This window comes from Candoia aspera, chromosome 2, assembly GCF_035149785.1.
Source record: "Candoia aspera isolate rCanAsp1 chromosome 2, rCanAsp1.hap2, whole genome shotgun sequence".
Classification (NCBI taxonomy): Eukaryota; Metazoa; Chordata; class Lepidosauria; order Squamata; family Boidae; genus Candoia; species Candoia aspera.
The window spans coordinates 60080425-60107056 of record NC_086154.1 but is presented as its reverse complement, the minus strand read 5'-3'; the positions used below and the strand labels follow the sequence as shown (position 1 = coordinate 60107056).

The 26632-nt window shown below is 39.4% G+C and overlaps 1 protein-coding gene across 2 annotated transcripts in view; it reads left to right on the top strand.

Annotated features, from left to right (window-relative positions):
- The window catches only part of HEMK1 (HemK methyltransferase family member 1), a 56204-nt gene that overhangs the window by 26128 nt on the left and 3444 nt on the right, over window positions 1-26632 (top strand). For both annotated transcript variants that reach the window (XM_063291951.1, XM_063291952.1), the window contains 4 exons: window positions 7609-7658; window positions 10809-10914; window positions 12555-12650; window positions 26447-26560. In XM_063291951.1, coding sequence (XP_063148021.1) covers window positions 7609-7658; window positions 10809-10914; window positions 12555-12650; window positions 26447-26560 — 366 coding nt within the window. The remainder of the gene's footprint in view (window positions 1-7608; window positions 7659-10808; window positions 10915-12554; window positions 12651-26446; window positions 26561-26632) is intronic.

Here is a 26632-nt window from a genome sequence, read left to right as displayed (position 1 = left end):
CAGCTCCGGAGGGTCCTGGAGGAAACAGATTATCTGGACCCCTTTCAGTCAGGTTTCAGGCCCGGTTATGGGACAGAAATGGCATTGGTCGCACTTATGGATGATCTCTGGCAGGAGCGGGATGGAGGCAGTGCATCCATCCTTGCTCTCCTTGATCTCTCAGTGGCTCTCGATACCATCAACCGTGGTATCCTTTTGGAGCAGCTCAGGGAGTTGAGGGTGGGCAGCGTAGTTTTGTGCTGGTTCACCTCCTTCCTCCAGGGCCGGTCCCAATCGGTGGTGATAGGGAGCGAGAGATCCGACCCTCGACCCCTTTTTAACATCAACATGAAACCACTGGATGAGATGATCCATCATCACAGGATGAGATATCAATATGCTGATGATACTCAATTGTACATCCCCATCCCGGATGAGGTAAGTGATGCTGTGACCACCCTCTCTTGGTGCCTGGGGGCTGTAGGGGTCTGGATGGGGAACAACAGGCTTCAACTGAACCCTGGTTAATGATTCTTCCGTATCTGGGACATTATCATCTCTGGTTCTGGATGGGGTCGCACTGCCCCAGACAGACCTGATGTCATGAGTACTGATGGCGAGCAGGAGGGGGCCTCTATCCAGGGGGGAAAACGCATGCGTAGTACTGAGGAATTAAGCAGCCATTCAAAGAGACACAGATCAGACCCGCCTTAACCTTTAGGGTTTATCTGTCTGGGTTTTTCCCACGCTTCTTCAGTTTGTTAGGATTCTGTTTAATGTAGCGGTAATAAACACTAGAGAACTACTCCTCGTCTCATATTTCTGACTGTTAGGACATCTGGTACGTAATCTGGGGTCCTCCTGGACTCACGGCTCCTGTTCGAAGAGCGGGTGGCAGCTGTGGCCCAGAGAGCCTTTGCATAGCTACGTGCTGTGCACCAGTTACGCCCCTTGCTGGATCGGGAGGCCCTTCAAACGGTCACTCACACTCTCGTTATCTGTCATATAGACTATTGCAATGCACTCTACCTGGGGCTACCCTTGAAAAGTATCCAGAAGCTTCAGCTGGTCCAGAATGCAGCCGCGCGAGCTGTTTTTGGTGCCCCCAGAAGGGCACATGTAACACCGTGAGCTGTATTGGGTACCAGTTTGCTTCTGGGTCCAATTCAAGGTGTTTGTTATCACCTTTAAAGCCCTACATGGCATGGCGCCAGGTTACCTGAGGGACCGCCTCTTCCCCATTACATCAGCTCATCCCACCCGATTGTGCAGAGAGGGCATGCTGCGGACCCCATCTCTAAGACAACTTTGTTTCGCGGGGTCCAGGAAGCGGGCCTTCTCTGCAGTGGCGCCTGCCCTATGGAACGTGCTGACCCCAGAGGTGAGATTGGCCCCATCGCTCCTGGCCTTTCGGAGGAGTCTGAAAACCTGGTTCTGCCACCTCGCTTAGGGCGGAGAGGGGAATAGATCTACATGGGGATGGCTGCTATAGACCACTCCTCCCACATTTGGACTGCTTTAGATTCTTGTGCCACTTGGACTTCTTTATTTTTTACTTTTATTTATATTATTTATTATTGTAATTTTATATTGTGGATTTTGTAATTGTTGTTTTAATTGATTACTGTAAACTGCCCAGAGTCCCCCAAAGGGAGGAGATGGGTGGGGACAAATTGGATAAACGAATAAATAAATTATTATTATTATTTATTAAATTTATATTACCGCCCATCTCCCCCGATGGGGGACTCTGGGCAGTTTACAATAAAAGCAATAATAAAAACATCTAAGCTTAATCACACTTTAAAAACATAAATAACATAATAAATATAAATATAAAATCCAAGAGGAGATGGAATCCCAATCAATAGGGGGTGCTATGGTGCCAACCACCCCCAGGTGGAGCTGTTACCCACCCCCATCCCATGCAAGGCGGCAGCAGCAGGTCTTCAGTTTCTTCTGGAAGGCCAGGAGCGAGGAAACCCGTCTCAAGTCCGGGGACATGATATTCCAAAGCGGGCACCACTGCAGAGAAGGCCCGCTTCCTGGACCCCGCCAGATGTAATTCCTTTGTTGATGGGGTCCGCAACATGCCCTCTCTGGATAATCAGGTGGGGCAGGTCGATGTCATGGGGATGAGACGGTCCCTCAGGTAGCCTGGCCCCATGCCATGCAGGGCTTTAAAGGTGATAACCAACACCTAGAATTGGACCCGGAAGCAGACTGGTACCCAATGCAGCTCACGCAGCAGCGGTGACACATGTGCCAATTCCATAGCACCAATAACTGTCTGCGTCGCCACATTCTGGACCAGCTGAAGCTTCCTATACTGTATAGGCAGCCCTATTGAGCTACAGCCCCTTTTCTCTGGTACCATCCTTAGAGAACTATAGAGTTAACACTGGTAGCCAGAAACTAATGCCTTGGTGTTTGTTAAAGGGTAGTGCTTTGAGGGTTAATGGATGTTAGTTCTGTAGTGCTTAGGAGTGCTTTCCTCATCTTATCCACTCATGTCTGTAGAAGAGAGAGGGTGACTGTTTTTCATTCATGGAAAACCTCACTTTTGAAGAGACTACTGCTTGCTGTGATGCTTGTTATTAAAAGGGCTTTCTTATGCCAGTGGAAATTATTCTTCCACTTACGGACTGAATAGCCCCCTGTAAATGAAGCACAGGATGCCACACACCCAAAGCCCTTTAATAAAAAGACAACAGATCTATTTACAGGGTGATGTAATCAGTTTGCACTAAATTTAATATTTATATATTGAATGATTAAATCAGATACTGAAAGACTTGAAAGACTGTGCCAATCCTTGCTCTCAATCTAGGTGTTCTTTACCCTGAAGCGTAGACTGGAAGGGAGCATGGCAATGATTTATTTCTTATTTTGTATACTTGGCAGTTTTAGTCCCAGCATAATTAGTCTGAATTTCACTGCTGAATTAATAATGCACTGTTTATTTTCACTGCTTTAAAGTTGTTTTACTTCTGTTTGTGCCCTGACTAGAAAATGTTGATTACTAAGTCATTAATAACCTCAATGAGTAAAAACGGAGCTATGTGAATAGACAAGGTAGTTTTAGCAGAGGAGAAGCAATATGTTTCTTACTTAGGTTTCACTTTATGTTTCATTTTATGTTTTTATGGATTACTAGTGCTCAGGGTAAAAACTATCTAAATTAAATTAAATGTTACAGTTGGGCAAACTGTCTCCAGAGCTGCTGACATAGCAGAAATCTGATAAAGAGCTGCTGGTGAGAAACCACCATGGAGCTTAACACATTCAACTTTTTTAATTTCTAGCTATAACCTTGCCAAAGCTCATTTCCCTGCAGCTGTTTCCATGAAACCAGCATGTTAAGCCATGTTATCTTCCATTCTCAGACAATTATGGGTTTGTCCTGCCTCCTAAACTGCATGTGAAAATGTCAGTGTCTCCCTGTGGGCAAAGCAAATAAGAGCCATTCTCTGCTAATGAGATGAACCACCTGTATGTCTCAAAAGCTTGTGGTTACAGAATAAATACTCTGTTTTGGGTCCTTTGTTCCTAACCATGATCTGCCTTTGGCTTAAGAATCTTTGATAGTCAGAACTGGGCATGGCTGTGGAATTCGGTACTCTTTCTCAGTTCTTGAATGCTGCCTTTGGCTGTTGCTGTTGGTTGCATCTCTGCTTCCAAATCATTTATAAACCTGTTAAAACAGTACGGAGTCCAGAGTGGTGTCCTGAGGTACCCCACTCAACACTTTCCTCCAACTTGACACGGAGCCATTGGGTGCGTTCATTGGGCATGATTGTTCAACCATTTCTGTATCCATCTAATGGTAGCACAATGCAACCCACATTTTGTTGTCTTCTTTACTGGAAATCTCACAGGAGACTTTTTTGTTGAATGCTGTGCTGATGGCAAGCTACATTATGTCCATCACATTCCCTTGGTCATCTAAATTGGTCACTACCAAAAAGAAGATCAGGTTGTTTAGGCATGATTTATTCTTAATAAACCCATGCTAGTTCCTGCTAAGCAATGATTTTTTTTCTAAATGCTTATAAAACAATTAGATTATAATCTGTTCCAGAATTTTGCATGACATCAACATCAATCTGTAGTTACCCAGGTTTTCTTTTCTTTTCTTTTCTTTTTTTTTGTATTTCTGAAGAAATGAACGGTATTTGCCTTTGACACTGTAGCCATTCTTCATGTTTTTTCAAAGTTCACAGAAAGGGCTTTGAGATGATATCTGCAAATTCTTCCAAGATTCTCAGGTGTAACTGGTATGGTCCTGGAGATTTCAACTCATTTGTGGTAGCCACATGCTCCTTAATTATCTTTTTGCTTACCTGGGGTTGCCACTCCCTCCTTTTATCATTCATTATGCTTATTTACATTTGAACATAGTTCCCCTTTGGGAAGAAGACCAAAGCAAAGCAGGCACTGAGGAGTGCTACCCTCTCCCCATCTTCTTCCAGCTGTGAGCCCACCTCTTTCTTTTTCTTCCATGTGTTGTTGTTTATTCGTTTAGTCGCTTCCGACTCTTCGTGACTTCATGGACCAGCTCATGCCAGAGCTTCCTGTCGGTCGTCAACACCCTCAGCTCCCCCAGGGACGAGTCCGTCACCTCTAGAATATCATCCATCCACCTTGCCCTTAGTCGGCCCCTCTTCCTTTTGCCCTCCACTCTCCCTAGCATCAGCATCTTCTCCAGGGTGTCCTGTCTTCTCATTATGTGGCCAAAGTATTTCAGTTTTGCCTTTAATATCATTCCCTCAAGTGAGCAGGCTGGCTTTATTTCCTGGAGGATGGACTGGTTTGATCTTGCAGTCCAAGGCACTCTCAGAATTTTCCTCCAACACCAAAGTTCAAAAGCATCTATCTTCCTTCTCTCAGCCTTCCTTATGGTCCAGCTCTCACAGCCATATGTTACTACGGGGAACACCATTGCTTTAACTATGCGGACCTTTGTTGTCAGTGTGATGTCTCTGCTCTTAACTATTTTATCAATATTTGTCATTACTCTTCTCCCAAGGATTAAGCCATGTACATACCCACAAAAGACCTTTTTGTTGTTTTTCATTTACCTTACAAGCCTAAGTTCCTTTTTCAGGATAAATTTTCTTTCTGTAGTCGTTAGCTATTTGCTAGTAAATGTCTTTGGTAATTTGGTAATTACATTCATGTTCAAATGCCATGATGTGTCTATATCTACAAAGATCAGAATTGTGCAAGCAATGGTATTCCCTGTGACACTCTGTGAAAGTGAAAGTTGGACTTTGAAGAAGCAGGATAGAAGAGTATTAAGCTTGACCTTTGATGTTGGAGAAGACTTCTGAGAATACCCTGGACAGCCAAGAAAACAAACAGATCATCAAATAAATCAATCCAGAGTTTTCATTCAAGGCACAAATGACCAGGCTCAAATTATCCTAGTTTGGATACACCATGTAAAAACCCAGCTCTCTAGAGAAGGCTGTAATGCTGAGAAAGGTGGAACAAAAGAGAAGAAAAGAATGACCAGATGCAAGGTGGATGGACTGAGTTACAGCGGTGATGAGTGCACTGTTGGAAGACCTGAAAGACCAGGTTAGATATTCTCCATGATGATCTGTCTCTATCTAAGATTTTCTAATAGTCAACACCAACTTGATGGCACATAATCAAACATCCTGCGTACCACTTAGTGTCTGGATTCTCTTTTCTGTCTCCCACAGGATCCAATTTAAAGACCTTTGGATCAAGTTTGCAAGGTGCCTTCCAAACACATTCTTCCCAGTTCTCTTGAAGTGCAACTCACTTTTGCTAGAAGACCCTCATTTTAGAAAAGTGCCCCTTTATAAGAGAATTGAAACAATTTGCATTGGCACCATCTGTTTATCGATGTGTTCATTTCCAGTATTCTCTTTTTTCCTGGGCCATGTCCCTCAACTGAAAAAAGTGAAGAAAACATCATCTGTGCCCCAACTTCTTCAGTACATTACAGTCCCTTGCAGTGTCTTCAAGGGAGTGTCTGTCTATGTCATGCATTCCCATATGGACTTGTAGAAAGGAATATTTGTCTGTGAGCTTAAAAAGTCTTGGGAGCCCTTCTGTCACATTCTGAAGGAAAGGCAGCATACTTCTTTCGATAGACTTCTGATGAACAGTTTGCTACTTCACTCCTTCTCAGAAGGGAACTTGTGATTATGATGACCACCTGTCATTGCTTCCAGTTGAAAGAACTGATAGAAATCTTCCCTTTACAGAGCCTATAGAGTTGTTTTCCTCAGTCTTCGGCTGCTCTTCATTACCAACAGTAAGGCCCTGGAATTTATTTTGGAGCTCCTGAGTATTAGAGCCCTTCTTGTCAGGCTCGGACCTTTGTGTCACGTTCCTCCACCTCTCTGGCCATGACCTCAGCTCAGCTCTGGTCTTTCGAAACATTTCTTGATGCCCCTCTGCTATCTTTCCCTGTGTCCTATTCAAGAATTCACCAACTTCATAGATAAGCTGGAAAATGAACAGTTTTGCCACTAGACCTTTTACCTTCTCTTCCAGTAGGGCAATTAGTTGTACTTTCAGCATGTAAAGATCTTGTTGATTTCATGGAAGAAAACAAGCATAGCATGTGCCCTGCAGGTTGCAAGAGCAGTTCCCTCCATGTTTTTCTGAAGAAGAGTAAAACCAACAATAAAAAGTGCTTCATCCGCCAAATTGATTGCTCGCCTGTTTGCTCCCTCAGTGAGCTGAATAAGATCACAACAGCACTGTGAGACTGATGGAAGGATCTGAGCAAAGGCTGCACAGGATTTTTTCAGCAATCCAAATCAAACACATTCTGCAAGTCTGGCATAGCCCTGCAGCAGCATCACTAGTGCCAGCCTGTAGTTATATTCGCTACGGGTGCTGTGCAGTGCTTCAGCTTGAAGGGCAAAAAGATGGTTGAGGCACATTGGGGTGCTCACATAACTCCTGTCTGCAACTCCTTAAAGCAGATGTGTCTTTTCTCAGGATTACATGGTTGCTCTTTCCAACTGTAGGGCAGTCTCGGAAGAAGTTGAGTGTGACGGATTAGAGTTACAGAAAGCACTCTGTGTTCCTGCACAGTGCAGCTATGCAATTTTACAGGGCAGGTGAACTGAGGACTGCATAGTTCTGAAGGTACAGTGGAATATTTGAATTGATTGAAGGTGATTAAACATAAATCTGATTCCCCACATACATGTACATATGCAAAACATGTGCACAACACAAAGGCACCTCTTTAGACTTTGATTTCTATTCTATCTTAATCACTGTCTGCCACCTTACTACAGAAAAGAAAGAAGTATCTGATATTAATAGGACTATCAGATGTAATGCATGAAACCAAAAGCACTTGAGCAAAAGTGGCTCATGTTTCAAAACAGGGATTACAGTAATGAGTGCAACATTTGTTGGATAATAAAAGCACATAATTGGAGGGTTGCAATAACTTTGGGTTGTTGTGTTTTGATTCAGTGCTATGGAGATCAGTATGAGTTGTTACGCGATCAGAAATGTTAACTGTTAATTTACTATGATTGAGACCACTGTTAAAACTAATCATAAGGTGATAAGTGAGATAGGCATATAAATCTTTCAAATATCTTGTGTCATATCTTTTCTCCATAGGTTACATCTACAGGAAAGAATTCATACCTTTCACCATGATATTTCTTCATGTAAGTTCCCTTCATATTTGTAATTGTCCATTGTAAATGATATGAGGGAAGAAGAACATTCTCTTGCAAGAATGTACAAGAAAGTTGGAAAGGTCTTCAATCTACTCAATCACACAGTGACTGCAAAATGAAGTGACCCAGTCATGGCTTCGGAATCTCCAACATTTCTCATTCCCCATAATATGTTCATAACTTGGTACATTTTTTAAATGACAACTTCTGTTATAATGTCATGCTACACTTTATTTTGTGTGTTGTACAGTGGAAGAGAAAGGAAGTAGGGTATGGGAAGTTCTTTCTTATGTACAATTTTGTAAGTGTAAAATGTGCTCAGAAGTTGCCCTTAGTTCAGAACAGAAGCATTAGGCTAGAAAAATAGGATTAAGCACTGGAAATGTACCTTGTCATTGATGTATAAGTAGCTTCCCTGGCTGCTGGTCCATTTCTGAACATTCCCAAATCTGAATGCCTACTAGTAGAGGTGTGCAGTCCTTCAATTTTAATTCCAAAAAGCTGCTTGGGACTGCATAGGCATGTGAATGAATAGCATTTGTCCACAATTCTTTAAAGCAGCTTCAATTCAGAGATTCAGTTTAATAACTATTAGACCGAATCAATCCTTCAAACTGAATCTTTGAATCAAATACTAAATGGAACAGATTTATTCAGTTGTGTGCCTTCAAATCAATTCATCGATGTAATAGACTTTACAAGGAAAACTTAACACCGGGAAGGAAAATTTAGAGTATTGAATTGACCATTCAAAACAATTTTTTTATTGAATTGACCATTCAAAATAAATCAGTGACTCAAACTATTTGAATTGGCTCTTGGGTGATATGGATACCCCTAGCCCTTAAATTTAAAGCCCTCCACAGTTTTGGAATGACATACTTGAGGGAACACCTTCTTCCACATCAACCTGCATGTGCATTAAGAAATTCCTTAGATGCTTCCTTTTAGGTGGATCAGAAGGCTTTTTTAGTTTTGTTTTCCACCCCCAATTTTTGGAAATCTCTGTTCCTGGCTTACCTAGTATGCCTCTTGGATACCTAGTGACTTTAAGCTTTATGACAGGCTTTCTCCCTCTCAGTTTTAATTTTTCCTTCCCAGTGTTAAATTATCCTTCTAAAAGTTTTTTCTACAGCTTCTTACTGTTATCAACTACTTTATAAAAATCATAGAATCAGATCTGGAGGGAGAGATGTAGGTCATCAAGTCCAATCCCTGCTGATTAAAGTCTAACCTCTGTTTGAATGCATCCAGTTTCACTTGAAGACCCTCCTGAGAAGGCTGTCTTGTTTAAGGAGCTGTACCAAGCATTGATGCATCCATGGCTACTTCACAATTTCAAGGACTAAATCCAGAGGGGTGGATTACCAAATTATTTGTAGTCTGTATGGAGATTCTTCCATACATCATCACCATTACAGGTAGACCTTGACTTACAACAACAGTAAGGACTGGAAAAATCATTGTTAAGCAGTGCGGTTGTTAAGCAAGGCATCATGTAACCACACCTGATTTTACGACAGTTTTTGCAGCTGTCGTTAAGTGAATCACATGGTTGTTAAGTGAACCATGCAGTTGCTAAGTGAATCACACAGTTCCCCATTGACTTTGCATGTTGGAAGCCAGCTGGGAAGGTCACATGACCCCAGGACGCTGCAACTGTCGTAAACGCATGCCAGTTGCCAAGCGCCCAAATTTTGATCACGTGATGGGGACACTGACAGTTGTAAAAAGCAAGGATTGGTCGTAAATCACTTTATTTAGTACCATCATAACTTTGAACGGTCGCTAAACAAATGTTCATAAGTCGAGGACTACCCGCATTGTTATTATTTCTAAAATTAACATACTTTCCATATATTCTCTTTTCAATTCAACCAACTACAGCAGTTCCGTTATATTTTGCAATTTGCTTTTGAATAGGTGTTTCTTTTCCATGTGATTTATTATATGATAGATGAAAAGAAGCCATGTCACAGTTTTTTCTTACTGGACTCCAGTTCTTGAAATAGACTCTCACCAGGATTATGCTTGGAATCAGATTGCTTAAAATTTAAAAGAACATTAAAAGTTCTTCTTTTCATGGACATCTGTGAAGTTTTTAAAGTAAAGGAATACTTACCTGTTACTTTGAATGTAGAGAAGTTAATATTATATATATAATGGCCCTTATCAGTTTAGAGGTTGCTTATTTCATAATATAATTGATTATAGTATGTTACTGTATTCTGCATCTCTACTCTACTTAGTTATAAGCAAATAATAAATTAAAACTACTACTATTCCTACAACTACAGTTCAGATTACTAATCCATAGAGCTGAACACATTTCCTTTACCTCTTCCCTCCCCATCATATGCATCTATTTATTAAACCACAATGTTCTGACATTCCAATATTTAATAAACCAAAGACTCCTGGTGTGATGACTGCCTACTCAGCTTACCATTAAATTCGGATCATATGTGATTAAGTAGAAATCTCTTTAATGAAATGTAGTGTGCAGTACAGGGAAAATGTTGTGAATGAAGTTCCCACGCTTTCCCCAAGTTAAACAGTCCAAATGGACATAATCCCCTCCCCCTTCTTTGGTATGCAGCCCCCCTTTTCTTGCCAGTCCATTCAGTTCTGTGCAGATGTCTACAACAGCTCTGCCGGTTGACCTTGGATGCCAGAGATAGTCCAAACAAGATGCTTTCACACTCCTGGCTTGTCCCCCTCCCACTTCTACTGACTCGCAAGTCTCAACACTTGTTGACTCCATTCATGCATGCGAGTTGCATCAGATGTTCTGGGAACATTTTATCTGGGAGCATGACACCTGGTTTGTGAAACAGCATTAAGTCAGAGTTTCCTAGTTCAGATGCAACTGATTTGTGCAGCACAAGCCAGGATCTTTTTCCTGAAGTTGTCATGTGCATGTGACTCAGAAAAGGGAGAAGTAAAGGTGGAACTCTCAACCGCAGTGCTCGTTCCCAGCCAATCTTTAGCTGAAAGTTATGCTATCAGATAGGGAAAACTGTCAGGTGAAGAGTAAACATAGATAATGTGTTCAATAACCTTTTAGCTTTACTTTATTTTTTTAAAAATTCTTCGTTATTCTGCCTAAAGAGTGTTTTGATGCTTTCTTCATTGTAGGTTCTTGGGAATGCCTGCTGCCCTGGGGTTTGGTAGATGCTATCGTCAGTAATCCGCCTTACATTTTTCATGAAGATATGACTGACTTGGCAGTGGAAATTCTCTGGTAGACCATCTTCCCTTTATTTTCCTCTTTGTGTTTTGTTTTTCCTTTGCTGTGGTTTTACAGCCAAAGACCGTGATGTTGAAAGTCCTGGCATTAGTAAGATTTCTTACCATTTTTTAAAAGAAATAATAGCAACTGCAACCCCCCCCCCCAAACTGAATTCAGATATATTTTCCCTCCCTCTGACAATGTTATTATCCGTATGGGAAGAAGTGTAGGTTCCATATAGACATTGTAGAAGGAAAGTTCTATTAGTCTATGGTGGCCAAAAATCAGAAGGAATCTGAAACACCTTTTCAGGCTAACATATTTCATTATTTTCAGGCTATCTCAGAAAGTCTCAACAAAAGCTTATATCTTTTAATAAAATTGGTTCATCTGAAAAGGTGCTACCGTACTCCTCCTGATTTTAGGTTCCATATAGATAATAGGATTTTTTTACACAATGGCAAAGAGCATTTTTAAATGGAAAATTGCATAGAAGAAAGGTTTTCTTTTTCTAAAAAATAAAACCTTCCCTTGATGCCACAATCCTAATCCAGGGAGCTCATGTCTGCTATTAGCTGCTGAAAAATGAGGTGAGATTTCCTTTACCAGTGTCCTTTGTTACATCTAAGTTGGCGCTTTCCAAAATCTATTAACCTGGAGACTTACCGTAGAACAGAAAAAATTGCTTTTGAGTCTCTAGGAAACTAGGAACATTTCAGTTAACCATAACTGCCATTAAGTTGAAATAAAGCCTCTAGGATTTTTAGGTTCATTTTGGCTAAAGGATCTGTTGTTATTGCCACTGTAAGAAGTTCACTGAAGGATTTTATGTTATTTGAAGTATTATACAAAGAATAATAGGTCTCAGTTTATCTCTCCTCAGTCAGTCCCCACAAGCCTGTCCTCAGTTAATGCCACACCGAGCGTCCAGTACTCAGTTTGGAGAGAAGAGTGATCAGATCCCCCATTCATGACTTGCTCATCTCTTACTGGAAGACCGAGAGCAACACCATCTTCTATGTGATTTTAAGATATGTATTGAAATTAATGGACCTATTTCTATCATGCCTACTTTGCTCATTGGATCTCCATATAAACGAATAGGGATAGAGACATTGGTTTTGTTAAAATTGAAAAGTTGCTGCAATTGATCTAAGGAATGCTTCATTGATCTTCTGTTGACAGTGGCCTCGGTAACATAGTAAATGATTGTCATCTCCAGAATGAGCACTGGAAAGCCCCTAAGTTTTCCAGTAAAAATTCAATACCAGGAATTTCCATTCTCCATACTGTATCCCTATTGGCTAAATCTAATGACTTTTTTTTTATCCATTCAATCATGTCTGATTCTCAGAGACTGCCTGGACAAGTCCCTGCAGTTTTCTTGGCAAGGTTTTTCAGAAGTGGTTTGCCATTGCCTGCTTCCTAGGGCTGAAAGTGACTGGCTCAAGGTCACCCAGCTGGCTTTGTGCCTAAGGCAGGACTAGAACTCACGGTCTCCCGGTTTCTAGCTTGGTGCCTTAACCACTACGCCAAACTGGCTTTCAGTGACATGTTAGCCTTTGCATATCTTTTGAAGTATTATGCATGTTTTGCTGTTATCTGTAAAGCCAGGATATAATTTGGTTTTTAGACCTGTCTTTGGTTTCTAGCTTTGAAGACCCTGATGCTCTGGATGGAGGAAATGATGGGATGAGCGTCATCAAAGAGATTCTGAGTGTGGCCTCTTACATTCTCAAGGACTGTGGGTGAGTTCTGATATTGCCTGCTTCTTTTGAAATAGACTCTGTTGTAAGGGGCTAAGGAACTGGGGATGACATTTCCTGCCTTCCACTTTGCAGACAAAATCATTTGACAAAAAAGATGCATAGGAATACACACATGAGAGAGCAACTTCTGTTTTTTCCTGTCATCCTTTTCCCAATTTCAGAGAAACAAGAAATGGAGAAAGTACACACGACTGGTGGAATAAATCCTATTCTTGCTAGCATACTCAAATCCCAGAATGCCTAGCAAACTGCTTATGGACACCAACATGGCATCAGTGCCATGTTTACTGGCATTTCATTTAGCAGCTTGGGGTTCCTGCTCCACCTAAATTTTATTTTTTTTTCTTTAAATTATTTGATTATCTGTGTGTGTGTGTATAAATTTTTTATTAAAGAAATTTGTAAAAGAATAAAAACAATACAGATTTTGAAAGAGAAAAGTAAGGAAAGGAAAGAAAAGAAAAGGAATAAGTGGAAAAAATAGAAATAAAATAAGTTATAAAGAAGTGGCTTTTATAGCAGTTACAAGTACATCCATATTTTGCCCTCTCTCTAAGATTACAACATAATTTCCTTCCTTCCATAGTCTACCTTTTTTAATGATCAAACCCATAAATCACAAGTTCATTTTTTTTCTTTCTTCAGCAAAAAGTCAATAAGGGATTTCCAGTCATAGATTGTTTATATTTTGACTTGCTTTTTCATAAATGAGTATTCTGTGACTGTTCTTGATCACCATGACAATCATTTTGTGAATAGGTGAGATATGGCATCCACTTATGAGGGGGACTATGACGTGCTTCTGTGGAGTGTTGGAAAGTGAAGTTTTTCCACCACATTTTCAAAATTCAAAATGTGCCCATAAGTCCAAAAAGTTTAACTTGTCTTGGTTTTCTCTTCCTGCTTAGTATTCTGCAAATCAGAAAGAGGAGAGATAGAGAATGAAACTATATATTTTTTAATCAGGGTGGGGACTCTGTCCCCTCCCCCATTAACTTTTGAGTAGGAAAGTTGAGGAGGAAAATATGTTTACTGGCGGGTCATATAAGTTGTTATTCCTCTGCCTTCCATTCTTACTCACAAGCACACATTTCCACATATCTTGGAAGAACTATTAAATTATATTCATTATCTTTGTTCTCAGAAGTATAACTCTGTGCAAATTACATAAAGTGAAGATCATTGCCAAGACAATTTGCAAACTTATGGGTGTAATTTTCAAAGTGCTAGTTATCACCTACAAAGCTCTGTATGGCATAGTGCTTAGTTATTTAAGGGACCACCTCCCTGCCATTGTTTCTGTTTCTGCCCATCCTATAAAATTAGATGGAGTCGGCATGCATGCTCTGTATCCTGTTCATTAAAAAATGTCATCTGATGGGGCCCAAGAAGCAGGCTCTTTCCCCAGGCTTTGGGCTAGGACAGGATGTGGGCTCTCTTTGTGAGGGGTTCTTATGTCTGTTCCACCAGGATGACCATCTTCCTTTTCTGTTGTCTGTTGTTGTTCTGTTGTTGGTTTTTTTGGTTTTCAATTTGTACACTGCCCAGAGTCATTGAGAATTCAGACAGTTTTAAAAATGTGAATTATAAGAATAAAATAAATAAAATTGCTTCTCATATAATCCTTAAATGTCAGTATTATTGACTAGAACTGCTGTTTCCAGGAATGCTTTGAGATTTAGGAATTATATAATTGTAAAAAATTGTATTGGAAAAGATGGAATGATGAATGAATCATTAAAAGAGGATAAACTAGATGGATGGAAGTGTTCTACGTTCTTAGACAGCGTTCATAAACAATAACAGCAATTTGCGAGAGCTCCTTTAGGGAGGATAAAGGCAACTCCTCCCAGTATCAGCCTGTGCTTTGTCTTGAGAAGGTGTGTCTTTCTGTCATTATGGACACACCTGTTTACCAGAAAACCTTGCTCTGCTACTAATGGTCTGTATGAAAACAGGTTGGGAGATGAGAAATCCTCCTAGGTGGTTTCATTTACCAGATTGTTTACAAGTAAAACTCAGTTCAAACCATCAGGCAAAATGCTTGTTGTATTTCAGCCCAATGTCTTTATTATAGTATTCTGGTATATACTATGTAAAGAAGAACAGAAGGGAATTTACAAAATAACAAATCACAGCACTGAAACATGGGAAACCCTTGTCAAACTTGGAATAAGACTGAAATTTTCAAGTCGTTTACACTGAAAAGAAAATGCAGTGTTTCTTCTAAAGCATAGGAGAGTAAAAGCTGGTAACAGGAACTTTCCCTCTCTCTCAGGAGACCAGTTTAAAGGAAAGAGGGGCCAGTTTCATTGAGAGAACTTTCATTTGTAAACTGAGTCCATAACTATTATTTCCCAAGGTCTCAATCTTTTCAGAAAATGAATACTTTCTCACAGCTCCCCTCTCAAGCTGGAGAAGACAGTGACGCAGAGGGGAAAAGATTTATTTCTCTCTCAGATGTGACCCACTTCCATATGTGAATTTAACAGAGCCTGATTGATTCAAAGTGAATGTTTGGGATAAGAAACAGTAGAATTTTTATTTGGTTTTGGCTCTTTCGTTGTCAGTTTATTTTGTGGCCTGCAAAATTGCTGTGATTAAGCTAAGAACCTTAGGCATGGTTGGATACAAAGAGATAAGTCAGTGCTTCCCAAACTTTTCCCTTCATTACCTAAAACCTCTTATCAGAAAATCTCTTTTACCCAATGTACTGTAGGTAAAACACTTTAAGTCAATTAAATGGGTTTGTGTGTCGTTACCCAAAGAAAAACCACTTTTACCCAATTTTGCATAATTTACCAAGGTTTGGGAAGCACTGGATTAAGTCATCATCAGTGTGCATTTTGAGATTCCTTTGCCAGTGCTAGAAAATAACTTGCTTTGGAAAAGTTGTTCATTCTTTAATTTCTGGACAAAATCAGCTCTCATGGGGCAAAAGTACATGGTAGCTTAAACCCATAGGTCTCTGAGTTGATTTGGTAGATGTTGTGTAAAAATGTGTAATAGTAGCTCTAGGCAATGTTCTCTCTAAGCCATAGAAGCAGATGTGCAGGTCATGGTGCCTTCTGAGCAACAGTTTCGTTGGCCTGAGCCTCCCTGGGCTGGGAGCCATTTAATTTTTTTTTTAAGTACATAATGTACTTTACATTTATAAGCTTTCAAAATTATTTTAAAAATGAGAAGTTACATATTTTTATTCAAATGAAAATATAATTGTACTGTGCAATAGATGTTTGTGTGTGTGTGTGTGCATGTGTGTGTGTGTGTGTATCAAAACAATGTTAAAAAATAACAAATAGACAATGATTGCTGAGTACAAATGAGTTAAAGTTTATCGTACTGGAAATATGAACATTCTGACCTATACCATGAATGATGCGAAGTTCACATTTCTTTTTCAATTACTAGATGTGTGTGCCATACTTCAGGCATCCAGTGCAGATGCTAAGCAAGGTTTCTGTTTATTAATAATATTAAAATGGGGTCTGATAACAAATTGGAGGTTGTCCTTTTCATTATATTTATTTTTGCTACTGATAAGTCCTTATCAGCCGAAATTTGTTTCATGAGTCCGACTCGACAATTTCAGAATGTTTGAGTACCTATAGACCAGATTCTGAATTTCTTCATTGCCAAAAATATCATCTTATTGTTGTTGTAATGTTAATTATTTCAAATGCAACCCACTTTATCATCTGGGAATCTATCTTCCAGATGGTTCAAAACTGGCATGGTATCATTATTTACTTTGGTTTATTTATTTATTTTTCAAATTTTTATCACCGCCCATCTCCCCCAAAAGGGGGACTCTAGGCAGTTTGCAATAAAATTAACAAAACCATAAAACATGTAAAATGCACTACAAACAGCTAAATATAAATAGGAAGAAAATAAATATAAAATCCAAGTAGTGATGAGATCTAATTCAGTGGGGAGGGCTCTATCATGAGTACCGATGGTGAGCAGGAGGGGGCCCCTATCCAGGGGGGAAAACGCATGCGTAGTACTGAGGAGTTAAGCAGCCATTCAAAGAGACACAGATCAGACCCGCCTTGACTTTGGGGTTTATCTGTCTGGGTTTTTCCCACGCTTCTTCAGTTTGTTAGGATTTTCTGTCTAATGTAGCAGTAATAAAACACTAGAGACCTATTCCTTGTCTCAGCATGGTTCCTGACTGTTAGGACAGGCTCTATGGCACCAGCCACCTCCAGGAAGAACTATTGACCTTCCCACCCCAGGCAAGGCAGCAGAGCCAGGTCTTCAAATTTTTCCAGAAGGCCAGGAGCGAAGGGGCCTGCCTCACCTCCGGGGACAGAATGTTCCAGAGGGTGGGTGCCACTGCAGAGAAGGCCCACCTCCTAGACCCTGCCAAGTGGAATTCCCTTACTGACGGGGTCCATAGCATGCCCTCTCTGCATGACTGGATAGGACGGGTCAATGTCATGGGGATGAGACAGTCCCTCAGGTAGCCTGGACCCATGCCATGTAGAGCTTTAAAGGTCATAACCAACACCTTGAATTGGACCCGGAAGCAAACTGGCACCCAGTGCAGCTGGTGCAGCAGTGGTGTCATAAGTCCACTCTTGGGGCACCAATAACTGCCTGCACAGATGCATTCTGGACCAGCTGAAGCTTCCGGATACTCTTCAAGGGTAGCCCCATGTAGAGCGCACTGCAATAATTTATATGGGAGATGACCAGGGCATGAGTGACTGTTTGGAGGGCATCTCGATCCAGGAAAGGGCGTAACTGGCGCACAACACAAAATTGCGCAAAGGCACTTCTGGCCATGACTGCCACCTGCTCTTCAAGCAGGAGTCATGAATCCAGAAGGACCCCCAGATTCCACAATCTTTTCCCATACTGGCAAAAAAAAAATCACTTCAGGACTAAAGTGAGCAAAGTGTCCCAAATATTGTGCTCTCAGCTTGCCCAGCTTGGCCTTAGCAAGCTCAAAATCCTCAAGTGGCACAATGTAGCTCCATTGAAAAACACAGCACATTTCTGCCAAATCAGCCAAAACATCATTTACAATTGCAATAGAAACACAGTTTTGTGGATTCTGCAATATTGTCAAACAGAGCTTGGTTGCACGATCATTTCCATCCTCAGCTTCCTTTGAGAAATACTGAATTAGTGCTTTGTGATTCTTAATTCATTCTTTCATTGCAGAATGACTTGACATCCATCTAACTTTGTTAAACGGTCTGTATGGGACTACATCATAGTCCGCAATTTGGGTTGTTTCCTATTAGTTTTAATTCCATTCCTAAGTGATTTATTCCACTGCCTTCTTGAATTCTTCACAATTTGCACATTCCCTCCAGATGGACTTTTTGATTGAGGTGTCTGTTCAGGTAGTCAATCTTCTATAAATTCCACATCTTTCCACCAGCAAAATCACTGAAACTTTGGTTTCTGCACATGACAGGCATACTACACCTCCAGTCCAAGAAAATATTTTACTTAGCTGAACTTGCTGCAGGTTTCAAGAATTTTAGTTTCAACTAATTCGTTTTTGCCATGAAGCCCTGATAACTTAAAACTTTCTGCAGCTTTTTAATTGTCTTAATATCATTGTAATAGTCTTGCACCAGTCTTTGTTCTATATGCTTTGACATCTTTATGGGGTCAAATTTACACTACCAATCTATTGCAGCATTGGCTTCAGCCTAAGTCCTGGGCAAGAAGCCACTCTCTCCTTCTTCCTGCTACAGCTGAATCCCTCCTTTGCCTGGAGCTGGACAGAAGGTCTGCATGCTTCCACCTGCCTCCCAAGTGCTGGGCAAAAAGCCTCTCCTGTCCTCTTCCTCCCTCTTTCTCTTGGTCTTTCTGCATATCAGTCTTTCTCCATCTCTCTCTCCTTCCTTTGCTAGTGCATCATCTCATGAGCAAGAGACATAGTCTTGTGCAATGGTTGCTGCATGGCCACAGGTGCGCAGCTGGGAGGGACCATTGATTCTAAGGCTTGATCTCTGAATTAGAGCCAGACATTCTGAAAAGTAAAGTTAAATGACCCCTAGCAAAATATTGCTAACAACAAAGCTGCGGGAATTGATGAAATACCAGCAGAACTTAACGTTTGTAAGCAGTTTGTAGGCAGGTATAGAAAACTCATGACAATGAACTAAAAAGGATGAATTTATATTCCAGTACCAGAAAAGTCAGTGCTAAAGGATACTTCAACTACCAACCACTTTCATTTACAGTATCTCCTATGCTAGTATAATAATGATCATGATTTTGCAATCCATACTTCAACAATACATGGAACAAGGATTGAAGTATTGAACAAGGATTGAAATATTGAACAAGTATTAATGAAAAAATCTGAGAATGCATTGCTAACATCTGATTATGAAAAAATCAAGAGGATTCCCCCCTCCAAAAATGTCTTTATTTTTCCTTTATTAATTATACAAGGCTTTTGACTGTGTACGTGAGAGTAAATTTTGGGTAGCCCTTAAAAATATGAGTGTACTGTTTTAATAAAAGTAAAATCCTTTTAGTGGGGATTTATGCTCCAAACAAAAATAAATCTGCATTTTTCAATGGACCTATGGGAAAATTAATGGAACTGTCATATGAAAATTAGTGCCTAATGGGAGATTGGAATGGAGTAGTCTGCCCACAACAAGATAGAACATCAGCAAAAGGGATTAAAATAATGCAAGACAAACTATCAAAAATTTTATTCTAAATTATGGATAATCTTGAATTAATTAATACATGGAGACATAAAATGGTGATTCTAAAGAATCTACTTATTTTTCAGAAAGACATACAGTAGATCTTTCTCCAGAATAGACATGTCTTGGATTTCCAAAAGTTTGGCCACTTGTGTTAACACTTGTGAAATAGTGCCAAAGACTCTCTGATCATAATCCAGTGACTTTAATATACAGGAAGAAAGCTAGAACGTATGGATGAAGAGTAAATGAAATATTACTACAAAGTAAATCAATAATGGAAGAATGTTAAAAAAAATCTTAAAGAATTTTTTGAGGATAACCTCAATAAGGGTACTGATATTAAAATAGTATGAGATGCCAGTAAAGCATTCATGTGCAAAAAAAGACAAGAAAATATGCAAAAGATTCTAAAAGATATAAAAATAAAAGAGAATGAACTAATAAGATCTCCGTGGAGAAAAAAATATTTCATAGCAGATTAAACTTCTACAGTGTCAACTTTCTATGTTAATGGCGAGAGAGATGGAAATAAAATTAAATTTTGTTAAACAGAGGAACTTTGAGTCAGCAAGTAAACCAGGAAAATGGCTGGTTTATAGACTCAGAAAGGGGAGGGAAAGAACATGATATTAAAATTACAAAATGAGAAAACTGTAGTTACTGTTAATGTAAGTATTCAAAGAAAATTTCATCAGTACTACACAATGCTATACAAGAGAGAAGAAATTTCATCAGCAAGGGCAGATGAATATTTAAAGAAACAAAATTTACCAAAGTTAACAGATGCCCAAAGACAAATGATGAATGGGCCAATAACAATAAGGGAAATTTGTGATGCTATAAAGAAGATGAATAGAAGTAAAGCCCCTGGTCCGGATGGATTATCAGCTTATTATTATAAATATTTTGAAGGTGAGCTTTATTACCTTTGCAAAAATGATGAACTCCATTTTAGGTAATGGAAAGATACCAGATAGTTGGATAGGGGCATATATAGCACTGAGTCCTAAAGAAGGACAGGATTTGACTTTACCAAAAAATTATAGTCCAATTTCATTATTGAATAACGATTATAAGAGATTCATGACAATTTTAGCTAGAAGGCTGAATAATGTTTTACATGATTTTATCCGCAAAGACCAATGTGGTTATTTACCTAAGAGACAATTAAGAGATTTTTAATTCTGTAAGCCACCTGGAGTCACCATGTGTGAGTTAGGAGGCCTTATAAATCTGTATGTATAAATAAATAAGAGATAATATTAGAAATGTTCTTAATATATTGGAGTATTTGGAGCAACACAGTGAAAAATAAGCTGCCTTAATATTTCTTCCCGCAGAGAAAGCTTTTGACAATTTAAACTGAACTTTTATGTTTAAAATGTTGGAAGATATGGTTTTTGGAGAAAACTTTATTACATGGGTGAAATCAATATATACTTCACAAAAAGCACAAATAATTGTGAATGGGAAATTGGCCAAACCCCGTGAAGTACAGAAAGGAACAAGGCAAGGATGCCCACTTTCTCCGTTGTTGTTCATTCTGGCTCTTGAAGCTGAGGGACAAGATGAGAGAATTGCTGGAATGAAAGTTAAAAAAGAAGTTTATAAACTAAGGGCATTCGCTAATGATTTGGTTTAATTTTGGAGAACGCTTTAGGAAGGATAGATGTAGAAAAGAGAATTTGGTGCATTGGCTGGATTTAAAATTAATAAAGAAAAAACAAAGAATATGAAGATGGAAGACCAAAAAGAATTTTCTGTGAAAACTGGTTTTCAGATTGAGAAAAAAGTGAAATATTTGGGTATCATTTTAACTAACATAAATTGTATATTATTTCAAAATAATTATGTGAAGAATGGAATGAAATTAAAAAGGATTTATTAAGATGGGGATGATTACAATTGTCATTGTTGGGAAGAATTTCTGTAGTAAAAATGAATGTGTTACCTAATAATAAATAAAAGAATTTAATTAAGAATTTAAATAAGAATGTCACTCTTGTTTCAGACAATACCTGTTTTGAGAACTGATGCACCATTTAAACAGTGGCTAAAAGACATATCCAGATTTATATGGCAGGGGAAAAAAGCAAGGCTGTTGTTAAGAAATAAGACTCTTAGATTTAGAAGGTCATGGTCCGAGGTTTGGCTGGCTGGCATGGTTACATCTGGTATGTTAAAATAAAAGTAAATGTAGATTTTAAAAATCATTATATTAGGAATGCCATACTACAAATATGGAATAGATACAAACCCAGGCTATGCCCGAAAATACCTTTGTTGGCCTCAGTTCAAGAAGCATTTTATAAAAAAGAAACAATGGGCAAAGACAAACGGTTAACTTGCTAGCACAGGAAAATGGGGAGCTTAAGATGAAATCAAGAAAACAATTGTCTGCAGAGGGATTTAGTTTTCAGTGGTTTTCGTGTGCACAGTTAAGAGAAAGATTTAATATAGATAAAAAAGTACCAGGAATAGAATGTGATAAAACAGAATTTGAAAATGAATTATGTACAAAAAATGAACATGTGATTGCTAAATTGTATAAACTTTTGTTGAGATTTGAAACAGAGGAAGAACAAGTTAAAGAATGTATTGTAAAATGGGCCAAGAATTTTGGTTATAATATTCAAATGGATCAGTGGGAGAAAATGTTGTTAGAAAGTCTGAAATTCACATTGTCTTACAATTTAAAAGAAAATTTTTAAATGATGTACCATTGGTATATGGCACCAGAGAAACTGTCTAAGATGTATAAAGATACTTCTAATCACTGTTAGAAATGTGAAAAACATGGACATTTTCTCAAGCATGGTGGACTTGTGAAAAAGTGACAAGATACTGGATACAAATACTTTTCACCATATCATTGCAGAGAGTTTTAAAAATTAACATTCAGATGAAACCAGAACTTTTCTTATTAGGACCTACAGACACTCACTAGAAAGGGCTTATGCACAATTGGTTTTATGTATGGCAACTGCAGCGAGGTTATTTTATGCACAAAGATGGAAGACTACAGAAATACCAGTAATGGAGGAATGGATTGTGAAGATGGCTGAGTTTGCAGAAATGGCTAAATTGACTTGTTTGATCAAGGAGGGAACTAAGATTACTTTTATAAAAGACTGGAACCCTTTATAGACTTTTTGCTGAAAATGGATAAAAATGAACTGCTGATTTTGGGGTTCATTGATTAAAAAGGTTTTTTTGGGGGGGAAGAAGGGAACCATGATATGCAATATAGGAGGGTGGAGATGGTAATTACTATGTTTGTAACTGGGAAGTCACTTTTTTAGATATCTTTTTCTATTTCTTCTATTTCTTTCTGTAGTTTTTAAAATCTTTGTAAAATCTTTTTTTAATAAAAAAAATTAAAAAAAGAAATATGAGTGTACCGGACTACTTCATTTGCCTACTGAAGAACTGCATACTGACCAGGAACCAACAGTTAGAACAGAACTGTGACACATGCCCTTATCACCACACATCTGTACTTTACATGGAGCTGTCATTGAAGATCACTTGGAAACTACATTTGGTGCAAAATTCAGCAGCCTGGCTATTGATGAGTTAAAACCACCAGATGCATATAATACCAATGTATAAAGTTCAAAGTGTGTAATGTACCTCTCCTCTCTTATTGCACTAGATGGCTACTATCTAGCAGCATTGTATAGTATGGTGAACTCCCAATTGGGGAAGAAAACTTTAATGATCTCCTACCTGGCTGTTATGACCAGTTTATGCAGCAGTTTGCTGATAAAGTTGCTTGGGTTGACTGTAGCCTTGACTCCAGATGGACAGAGTCTTTAGTGGTGATTGGGGGCATCACCTTACCTGTAATCTGGGATTCCTTTTGGTCTGTGACTTCCAAGAAACTGGATAGTATGTTGTTTTGGTTGTCTTCAGCCACCTGCCAGTTGGATTCCTGCCCCTCCCAGCTTGCACAGAAAGGGGTGGAGGTGGGGGAACATTTGGGTCTGGGAAATTATCAATGCCTCATTGGGGGAGGGGGAATTTCCAATGTGGTTCAAAGAGGCTGTAGTGCAGCCCTTCTTGAAGAAGGCGTCCTCAGACCCAGTGGTGTAAGAGAACTACCAACTAGTCTCCAACATTCCATTTTTAAGGAAGGTTGTTGAAATAGTGATGGTGATAGATCAACTTCACAGCACCCAGCAGAAGGGTTTAGCTGGACCCTTTTTAGTCAGGTTTCAGGACTGGTTTTGGAACTGGGATGGTTTTGGTCACTCTCAGCACTGACACTGAAACAGCCTCTCTGTGGAGGTCAAACTGGCTTTATTTTCTTGGAAACTGAACTGTTTTGGAGAGCTTTCCCCTGAAAGTTCCCATCTTCATTTTTGAATTCTTATTTGTAGCTTACATTGTATGGTTTTATTTTTCCACTGTTTTTGTAGCTGTTTTATTTATTTATTTAAAACATTTGTATAGCCGCCATCTTAAAACCAAACTCTGGGTGACTTACAACCCAGAAATAAAACAATATATGCAGCAATAAAAAAGAAACAGTAAAACCAGTAAAATCAAAAACTTAAAAACCTATAATGATATGACTGCATAGACTGTTCACAAAAGGAAGTTCTATGAATGAGGTAATGGCTTATAGTAAAAATGCTTGAATTGTTTTGAGAGCATGGAGGAGCTGGCACAAAATAATGGGGAAGTCACTTGGGCAAAGGTACCCCTGAGAGTATTAGACCTCACCAAACTTTAAACCAGTACTATTCATATAAATATTCATCAGTTTATGTAATAAAGGAAATAGAGTTTATTTTCCTCAGATAAAAGAAGAGATTAATAACAATGGATTTCACAGGCTGCATTAGCTGGAACTGTGGGATCTGCTGCATGATGATGTAGGAGACTTATTTCTCATAATCTAGTATCTGATACCAGAAAGATGTTTACCTCTGTTTCGTTGATTATGCAAAGGTGTTTGACTGTGTGGACCATAACAAGTTATGGCTAATATTACAAAGAATGGGAATTCCAGAGCACTTAATTGTACTCACACAGAACCTGTACACGGATCAAGGGGCAGTCATTAGAACAGAAAACTGTGACACTGAGTGGTTCAGAATTGGAAATGTGTGCAGCAAGGTTGTATACGTTCACCCTACTTATTCAATATATACATTGAACAGATTATTTGAGAAGCATGTACAAAGCGTGTACAAAGAAGAATGGGCTATCAGAATTGGTGGAAGACTCATTAACAACCTGCGATATGCAGATGATACAACTTTGTTTGCTGGAAGTAAAGAAGACTTGAAGTACTTGCTGATAAAGATCAAAGACAATATGGACTACACCTGAATGTGAAGAAGACGAAGATTCTCACAAATGGACCAATGAACAATGTCACAATAAATGGAGAAGAAATTGAAGTCATCAACTATTTCATTCTACTCGGATCAACAATCACTGCCAAGGGAAGTAGTAATCAAGAAATCAAATGACGTATTGTGCTGGGAAAACCTGCCATCAAAGACCTATCTAAAGTTTTCAGAAGTAAAGACGTCAGTTTAAAATCAAAGGTGCATCTGTAATGGTTGCCTATTCTAAAACACCATCAGACTCATAAGTAGGAATTCAAAGATAACTGATTTATTAAAGAACAGCATGCAGGATCACAAAGAAAGCTGAGAATGATGAAAGCACGCCAAATTCAAACTAAAAACCCTCGGTGCAAATGAAATCCCTCCCCCCGTAGAATCTTCTCAAGTCCACAATCCCAGGTGCTCCTAACGGCTTCTGATGGTCTGCGGGAAAAGGCCTTGAGCAGAGCACATAACCCAAACACATTCCATTGTACTGATTTCACATACAGAGCTTGGTACAAGGTCTCACAGCAGCTCCCTCCCAAACAGAAACGCGCGTCAGCGCCATGGCATGTGAAACATTACGATGTATAAACTACATTGAATCAGTGAACATGACAGTGTCTGACTCACGCCATGGTCTTCTCAAGTGCCACATATGCCTATGAAAGTTGAACATTAAAAAGGAAGGTAGAAGAAGAATTGATGCATTCGAATTGTGGTGTTGGCGAAGATTATTGAAAATATCATGGACTGCCAGAAGAACAAACAAATCAGTTTTAGAAGAAACACAACCAGAATGTTCCCTAGAGGCGAAGATAACTAGGCTTAGACTCTCATACTTTGGGCACATCGTCAGGAAAGACCGATCGCTTGAAAAGGACATCATGTTTGGTAAAGTCGAGGGCAAGCAGAAAAGAGGAAGACCTTCAATGCGATGGATTGATACAATTACAGCAACAATGGATGCAGACATTGGAACAGTCAGGCATATGGCACAAGACCGAACAGCGTTTCGTTCTGTTATACATAGGGTCGCCATGAGTCATAAACGACTCAACAGCAACTAACAACAACAACAGTATCTGATCTGTGAGACCTCTGCTTAAGGAACATATGATTGCATAAGCATTTATCCAGTTTTTTCATTTAACTCATGCTTACAATGAAACCAAAAAGCTGCCAAAAGCAAGCAGTAAATATGGTTGAATTGGACGCGGTGGCGCTGCGGGTTAAACCGCTGAGCTGTTGATCGGAAGGTCGGCGGTTCGAAACCGCGCGGCGGGGTGAGCTCCCGTTGCTCGTCCCAGCTCCTGCTCACCTAGCAGTTCGAAAACATGCAAATGTGAGTAGATCAATAGGTACCGCTTCGGCGGGAAGGTAACGGCGTTCCGTGTCGTCATGCTGGCCACATGACCCGGAAGTGTCTATGACAATGCCGGCTCCATGGCTTAGAAACGGAGATGAGCACCGCCCCCTAGAGTCGGATTCGACTGGATTTTACGTCAAGGGAAACCTTTACCTTTACCTCTTACAATGAAACCAAAAAGCTGCCAAAAGCAAGCAGTAAATATGGTTGAATTGGAAGCTTAGCGTCTTTGAATCATTGCAGAAACCACCTCAGTATGTGTTTACATTTGCAAAGATCCACTGAGCCCACATTCACAGCATGCTAATTTGTGTTTTTATTTAAGCAAATTTTAATCAGTATGACTCTTTATTCTTGTTCTTTCAGGAGTGTGTATTTGGAAGTTGACCCAAGGCACCCTGAAATGGTAAAAAATTGGCTGTCCAGTCATCCTGATTTGTTCTTCTTTGTGTCTACCACCTACAAGGACTTCTGTGGAAAGTAAGATGTGGAGAATTCCTAGATTTTCATTTTTCTTGTTTATTTATGCTGCAAGTTTCTTATAGAAGTCTT